This window comes from Lates calcarifer, linkage group LG21 (genome assembly GCF_001640805.2).
Source record: "Lates calcarifer isolate ASB-BC8 linkage group LG21, TLL_Latcal_v3, whole genome shotgun sequence".
NCBI lineage: Eukaryota > Metazoa > Chordata > Actinopteri > Centropomidae > Lates > Lates calcarifer.
In genome coordinates this window covers 5,483,026-5,490,875 of record NC_066853.1, presented here as the reverse complement: position 1 = coordinate 5,490,875, position 7,850 = coordinate 5,483,026, and the positions used below count along the sequence as shown (strand labels likewise).

Here is a 7,850-nt window from a genome sequence, read left to right as displayed (position 1 = left end):
CAACAGAGGCAAATGTTAAGTGCCTGTCATGCATATTGTGTAAAAAGAAAATAAAGTCAATCCGTATTTGACGAGAAGGGCAAAAAAACATTTTCCACGCAGAATCATCAACAACACACAACTACAGTGTCTTTATTAGACCAGTTTTGTTTTTGCTTCTTGTTGTTTTAATAGTCATCGACCCTGGCTAGAGATGAGGTTATTGAACAAACACAGACCAGCTCACTTGCAAGAAAAAGTGGTCTGTCTCGTAGCTAATGCATAATTACATGCTTAAAAATAACAGGCCAAACATATATAGTCTTATAAAATTGTGGGGACGGGGACATAATTACACATGTGATACCACACTAATAACTCTTTATGATACTATAAGGATTTGGTATTTTAATCTCTTTATGGAGCAATTAAAACAATAAACAAGTCTGTCGCCTAGAGTTGTATTTGAATTTCAGTTAGGAAAAAAGAGATAAAGGCCATCTCTGAATCTCTGAGGTGACTATGACAATGACAAAATATATACCAGCATTTCTTTAATTTTTTCTCCAATTAAATAAAAACATGCTAAACACCAAAACAACAATACAACATACCAAGGGCTTGGAGCCAGAGGGGCACATGTAAAACAAAATTATTCTCTGTAATATTTTGTCGCCATTAGATGTATTTATTTTTTGACTATTCCAAGCCCTTGATATGTGTCAGTTTCATTTATTGCACCACAAGATAATATTGCATAGGATGTAAGCTGTTACCAGCTCCTCATTGCCCAGCCATGATACTGTGTGTGTAAAACGTTCTTCACAAAGCTCTGATGCAGATAAATATGGGTCTGAGTGCCAATTGGTTTAGAGCGGAATAGTTAGAGGATAAATGCAACTAAATGGATGCATTTCATGACATCTCCAACATGTACACCAGCAGGCATTTGTATTTTTATAGGCCTTGACGTGCCAGTGAGATCATCATAGACCCACTTTGGTATTAAAGAAAAAAAAAAAAAACTCAGGCCAGATATAAACAGTTGTGCTTGGTGCCTCCCAGAGTATGCATCTACTATGAGTTGAAAAATCAGTTACCTTGTCAGAGTCTATCTAGCACTCCTGATTCTCACTGCAAGTGGAGATGACCTCAGCCTTGGACAGGAACAGCTTGCCACTGGGACAGACACAGACCTCATAGAGACTCTGAGCGCTTCCAGAAACCCCTCCTTCGCTCAGGGGCAGGCTCGGCATGCGTACCGTCTCAGCATCCAGCACCAGCTGCACAGCAGACAGTGTGGAGAGCAAGGGCAATTAAAGGAGAACAACGGAGTTGCATTAAATAAACAAGGAAATGTCACTCTGCTTTATTCTCTACACTTCGACTGAGTGCATACACACATCACAGCACACAGTATGGTGGGAGCTATAGAGGAATGTCCAGTGAGTGCCTAACCAGTGCACTGGACCATGAAGAAGATATAAACAGATTAGAATGCTTAAACAGATTAAACAGAGTAGTACAGGCTAGTCCACGCTCCTGTGGCAGAAAAACCACTGAAAACCAGAGGATGTGAGCATTCAAATAACTTCTATTATTATCCAAGACAAGTTCAGTGAAGATTAACACCCAGTTTTCTTTCCTAGAGCAAGAAAAGAGAGATGAGGGTGTGGTACACGCTTCAACTACATTGTAAAAAGGTCAAATAAGTGCCTGTGACACAAATGCTCTCTGTAGTTTAGCATGCTAGATCCACCACAGTAATTACCCAGCTCTGATTCAGCCAGAATCAACCACCAAAACTCACTTTAAACAGCAACATCGGAACTGCAAACCACTACACCACAACAGACCTACAGAGCCCAAACAAATATTTTATGACTTCAAAAAGCAATGAGCTCATTACAGCTTACAGTTTTTTTTTAGTTTTATAAAGAACTCCTTTAGAGCCACAAGAAATACATGCAGTATATGTTATTCTTTACAACAGGATAAAGTAGAGTTTTAGACCTAAAGTAGAACTGCTCTAATGAGCTCTCTGAGGGTGATCTGGAAGGTATTTGGGACAAAAAATTGACTTAAAAAGCAGAGTTACTGTCAAACTGCACTTGAGTGAGGCTCTAGTCAGAAACCTCCCAGGTGTGACTGTAAGAGATTATAGAAGTGTGAAGCAGCATATTGTGTAAGAGCGTTCTGTATATTCCTGTGGTAATCAAAAGAAAAAACAGGCCTGAAGATGATGTGTAGCAGACCTTAGGAAGCAGACAATGTTTTTCTTACCAGTCCGAGACTAGACTGTAGAATAATGTCCATGTTGGAGGCAGCTTCAATGTTACCAGCAAGGGCTTTGATATGAACTCCTTTCGGTGCGTCCATACTGAGAGAGCGAGTAGGAGACTCTAACCTAAAGCCAAACATGTCAGTGTTATAAATACAACTTCCATTCATATTGTCTGTTTTTTTCTTTTTATTTATGGCTGCTTCTAAGGTGAAATTACAGGCTAAAGTGTGTCATAAAACCTCCGTCCTCATGTGTTATCCAATAACATGACCCACACAAGATGGCTGAAATGCTCACCTCAGGTCTTTGAGGAGTTCAGACTTCAGCAGGGGCACCTCCACTGAATGCTGGAACAGCGCTCCCTCAGGACCTGGTGGAGAGGTTGAATCGAGTTGTGTTACTAGTGTGGTTATAGTCTAGACTGTCCTTTGCTTCTATGAGGAAAACTTGCTTTTAAAATAGAGAATCTGGAGTCTTCTCTTTTTGACTACTCTAAAACAGAGTAGTCAGAGAGGGAGAGGGCAACACAAGAGAAAATTAGATCCAAAAACCCCCCACCATACCGTCCAGAAAGTGAGCCCGACTGTGGTGAATGAAACCACTCGCCTCACAGTGGGTACAGAAGCTTTGTTTCAGTGATTTTTTTTTTTTTAATCAAGCATCTCCCTCTCAACTGCTGCTGCCTGCTGCTCTCTCTCTCTCTCTGGATCAAAATGACCCCAGGCATAATGAAGCTATCAGCTGACACTGCCTTCAACATTAATCAGCCGTCACAGTGTGTGGTCAGCGACCCACAGCTCCATCGACACACACACACACTGGACACTGAGATGCTGGGAATGTAGGATGGAAAAGACGATGGGGGGGGGTTGTATTTTAACGCTTTATCCTTTAATATGACATAACTTATGGTATTGAGGGGTAAAAATACTTTTACTATTAATGTGATACGTGCCGTTAACACTTGCTCAGGTTTAGATCACTGAGCTCCTTACAGTTCACCTTACGGATGCCCACTCAGCTGTACGAAGTGAATGAAGTGAAAATTACTGCATCTGTCTTTGTCCTTGGTTGCTGGATTGTTGTGCACAAATCTGCCATCAAACCAAATAGCTCCTGTTGAGGTCACATCTGTTGTCAATATTATCTTTTTCCAAGACTCAGAAACGTTTTCGCCAAGAGGTGTGCGGCATTTCCAAGGAAACAGCAGGTGGCAGCTGTTGATATACCTGTGACTCGTAGTTTGTCTGGTCCAATCACAGCCTGGTCGCCATCTGCAGTGAACAGCATGTTGTCATTGTGGGAGTTAATGAGCAGATTTCGAGTGTGTCCCTGAGCCTCTTTTGGACCTGCAACAACAACAACAACAACAACAATACCTGAAGGGGGGGCTGGCAAAAACACATGAAAAAAATTAAATCATCAAAATGTATGCTTTATCTTCCTGTTATACTGTTTACATCTGCAGGGCTTAGAGAATATAATGAGACACATTCACTCTTTACTGGGTAAAAATCTCAGTCTCCTCACACACAGCACCATGGTAGCAACAAAGGTGAGTAAACAACCACCTACTGAAAAAGAGAAAAGTAACAAATCTGAGGTTATCTCACTTCATCCATCACTACATCGCTGTTCACAGCCCTGCAAGGAGCAAATTTAGAGCAGGTAGATCAGACAGTGGGATATTTAACCCACTTCAGCACCTACAACTGTGAACAGGCATGTAATCCTCCCTAACAAGCATTTTAGTTTCATTCACAGAGGCCCAAGAGGATGCAGGCTATGCTTTTTATGGTTTAATGATCAAGGACACATAACGGCCCTGTGGAACACGGCAATTAGCTGGGTCATTTGTTGGCCTTTTAATTATGACAAAATACCCCAACGCAGCCGCTGGTGAGCCATAAAAGATGCACAAATATGATCCTCCACAGGCCTCGGGTCCTCTGTGTAATATAGAGCGATCCAGAAACAGTGGTAGAGAGAGGAATGTTGCATTTAATGGATTTTAAATGGAAATCTAAGAGATTGTAAATGGAAAGATGGCCTCTTGTCACAGTTAATGTTGGATGAGAAATCGCTGCAGGGCAAGTGCATGAATGACTTTACTATTGCCCTCATACATCAATGGGATACTTTGTTATGCATGAGTGAGTGTATGTATGTGTGTGTGTGTGTGTGTGTGTGTGTGTGTGTACATGTGACCTCTTTCAGGCTCTCACCTACTGATATCCTCCCCGTGACATTACCATTTTCATTGCGGGCATTAAGGGAAACATTTTCCGATGAGTGCACTAGAAGTGAAGAATCCTGAAAAAAAAAAGAAAAAGAAATAAAGCATGATTGTCCTGTTACCATGTTGTGCATATATCACATGATTTGTTACATCTGAGACAAAGACATGCTAAAAATAGAAAGTGTCAGTCGGTCTGTTGGTCTCGATAAATACTGGATGTGTTGCCATGAAAAAATGTATAGACATCTATGTTCACTTTGGTGATCTCTGGCTGTTCCTCTAGCAACACAATGAGGTTAAGATTAGTAAACATTAATATTTCCCTCAAAATGAACTGTAATCACTTTGGTGATCCCTGACTTTTAATCCAGCGCCACCATCAGGTCAAAATTGTAGTTTTTCCAGTGCCTTGGATTCATTCATTCATTCATATCCCAGCTGGCATTGGGTGAGAGGACGGGTACACCCTGTACAGATCGACAGTCCATTACATGGCCAACACATATATAGACAGACTCACATTCACACTTATGGGCAATTTAGAGTCACCAATTAAGCTAACCTGCATGTCTCTGGACTGTGGGAGGAAGGCAGAGTACCTGGAGAGAACAGGGAGAACAAACTCCAAACCGGGGCTCGAACCCAGAACCTTCTTGCTGCGAGGCGACAGGGCTAACCAATGAACCACTGTGCCGCCCTTGAAGTATGACCAAATATCTGTAAATCAACCTCAGCTGCATTTTGTATTTTGTCCTTTCTGACTTACAAATTCTGATAAGTAACTTCATAAAACATTTATAAACTGAAATTTGGATTTAATTATGGCCAACAAATTTATAGATATAATGACTTAATGAGGACAACTTTTGAGAGAAAACTTCCTGGTGTTTGTCCTCCACTGTCAAAACACTGGCTTTGTCCTTTAGTTCACCAAGACGTTTCCTCCAATGGACTATTATTTATAGCCTGAAATATCAACATTCACAACTGCAGACTGCAGACAAAAGTTGATCTTATCAACATTAGTAAATAACTTATTTAGAAGTAATAAAGCAATTAGTTACAGCTCATGCATCCTTTATAAGGAAGTGGTTCTGTATTTTTACACAAATATTAGAAGATATGACACAGTGTAGTTGATTTTATATCAGCAGACATGACAGAAACAAGCTCAGATGTGAGCTTTAATAAAATGATTACATGTGGCAGCCATGGCAATAAATCACCTCTGTTCCTTTGCAGCTGTTCCGTTTGAGGCCTTGTTTATAGAAATGATCTGAGAAACTAACTTTTCATGTCAAAGGCGAGACAGTGGTTCCCGAATCTCATTAGAAATCCATAGAATACATTAGAGAAAGTGTCTGTCCATAAATGAGAAATACATTGCCATTTTAATGAGGCCCATAAAGTGAGAGAGAATGTTAAAAAAATTGCTGCTATGAGCAAGAAAAGCCATAACATGTAAACAACTGCAGCAAAGTGTTCCCATCTGCTGCTCACAGGCAGGCCATAAACTACTTTCCACCACAAATATCCCTGAGGTTAATGGGGAGCTCACTGCACCACCACGTGCACTGTGTGGGACTGCCAAATCCAGTTTGTTCTGACACATCTCCCAAAAAAAAACAACAAAAAAAGTACAGTCAGAAATATGCAGTTCACTAACTACAGCAGGATAAAAACTGCTTGAGCGTCTGCAAGGAATTACATTGAGGTGATAACAGGACTTTCAGTCTGCACAGATCCAACTCACAATCAAGTTTAAGTTTGGTAAACAAGGAGATGAAATAATGGCTGGGCTGTCAGGCTACTTAACTGAGCAAACAGCAGTCTGAGGATTAGCTTGGAAGAAGACAGAAGGACGAGGAAAGCAGGAGGAGGAGCGGGGGAAGAAAAGAGAGAGAGCAGAGCGAGGAAGAATGTGGGAAGAGGAGCAAGTAAAGTGTGTGTTCCTGATTAACTTACTTCTCTGGAGTGGATCTCCTGAGCGTAGACGGGAAACAGAAACTCCGACTCGCCCTCCTGCAGCTTGACCCCATCTGAGTGCACTTGAAGGAGTCCCATCCCCTCCTGAAAGCAAAAAGAAGACACAAAGCGACGCACTTGAAACAAAATTTGGATGGTTAAGAGCTGAGGAATTTCAATTTCATCATTCCACTGCTTCACAGATTTCCAAGTGTGAAACACGTGTTCCCTGTAGCATGTAGAGCCGTCTTGAAATAAACCAGCCAGTTGCTTCAGCTGTGCAGGCACTTCACAACAGTGTGTGTGTGTGTGTGTGTGTGTGTGTGTGTGTGTGTGTGTGTGTGTGTGTGTGTGTGTGTGTGGGGTGGGGGTGGGGGGGGGGGTTGCAGCTCTTGTTCTGTTTCTGCATAAATCTACCGCTGCCATCTGGACTTGAGACAGAAAGCTGACAAGACTCCATGAAATAACAAACACATAATAAACTATCCTGTTTAGACAGCCAACTATCAGATAATGATGGATGATACTACTGCTTCTGCTCCTACTAATAATAAGCAGGTAACACTGGATCAGTGTGACGGACACATTATCAAAACTCAAACAGAAAAGCATCAAAGGCTGACACTGATCATTGACAAAAGTTTACTACACATATTAAGAAAAGTCAGGAGAAAGCAATGAGCAGTGAATCCCCCCCAGTTCAAAACACAAACTGCCGAGGGGGGTCATGCGTACCGTGTTGAACCACATCACCCTGAGGATCCAGATGGTGAGAGCGAAGTTGATCACCAGGATGATGATGAGCAGCAGGACAAACAGGTAGAGGCAGCGCTTCCTCCAGCCATAGATGCCGATCTTGTAGACGTGGTCAGGCACCGGCCTGGGCGAGCTGCTGCCCTGGGTGGTGGTGACATACTGCTCCCGCACCATCTGCCGGCTGGGCACGACACACGTAAGCCAGGTGCACGGGCAACAGAAACAGATGTTAAAACCACACATATAGACATTATTCTTCCATGCTGTTCAGTGAGATTGGACATGGCATGTCCGAGTCAGTGGGAGTTTGTGAGGGATCAGAGAAAACAGGCCATGGAAACTAATGTTATTTATATGTAATATAGGTCAACTGGCTAGACAGAGAGAATTCTTTGGACAATATTATCATTCATCCGGGGTAATGTTTCTAGTGACCTTTTATCTCTGTCCTAACATTGTCCTTCTACTGTTCAGTGCAGGGCAGGTACAGTGTGTTTTTAGGGATTTTTTGTTTTTTGCTGAAAACAGCCACCAGCTATGGCCACAAACTACACTACAGAGCAGTGGAGTGACCCCTAACAGTAAAGGTGAATTCTAAAAATATTCGCTGAAATTCGCTGAGAAAGT

The 7,850-nt window shown here is 41.9% G+C and overlaps 1 protein-coding gene across 3 annotated transcripts in view; it reads right to left on the bottom strand.

Moving 5' to 3' along the window:
• Positions 1–7,850, bottom strand: part of sgcg (sarcoglycan, gamma) — a 31,081-nt gene that overhangs the window by 19,453 nt on the left and 3,778 nt on the right. For 2 of the 3 annotated variants that reach the window (XM_051065355.1, XM_018670645.2), the window contains exons 2-8: positions 7,203–7,404; positions 6,468–6,572; positions 4,489–4,576; positions 3,493–3,612; positions 2,561–2,633; positions 2,263–2,386; positions 1,080–1,262 (exon numbers count right to left, since the gene is read on the bottom strand). In XM_051065355.1, coding sequence (XP_050921312.1) covers positions 1,095–1,262; positions 2,263–2,386; positions 2,561–2,633; positions 3,493–3,612; positions 4,489–4,576; positions 6,468–6,572; positions 7,203–7,397 — 873 coding nt within the window. In that variant the 5' untranslated portion in view covers positions 7,398–7,404 and the 3' untranslated portion in view covers positions 1,080–1,094. Of the gene's footprint in view, positions 1–1,079; positions 1,263–2,262; positions 2,387–2,560; positions 2,634–3,492; positions 3,613–4,488; positions 4,577–6,467; positions 6,573–7,202; positions 7,426–7,850 lie in introns of all 3 variants that reach the window. The other variant, XM_051065356.1, reaches the window with a different exon arrangement.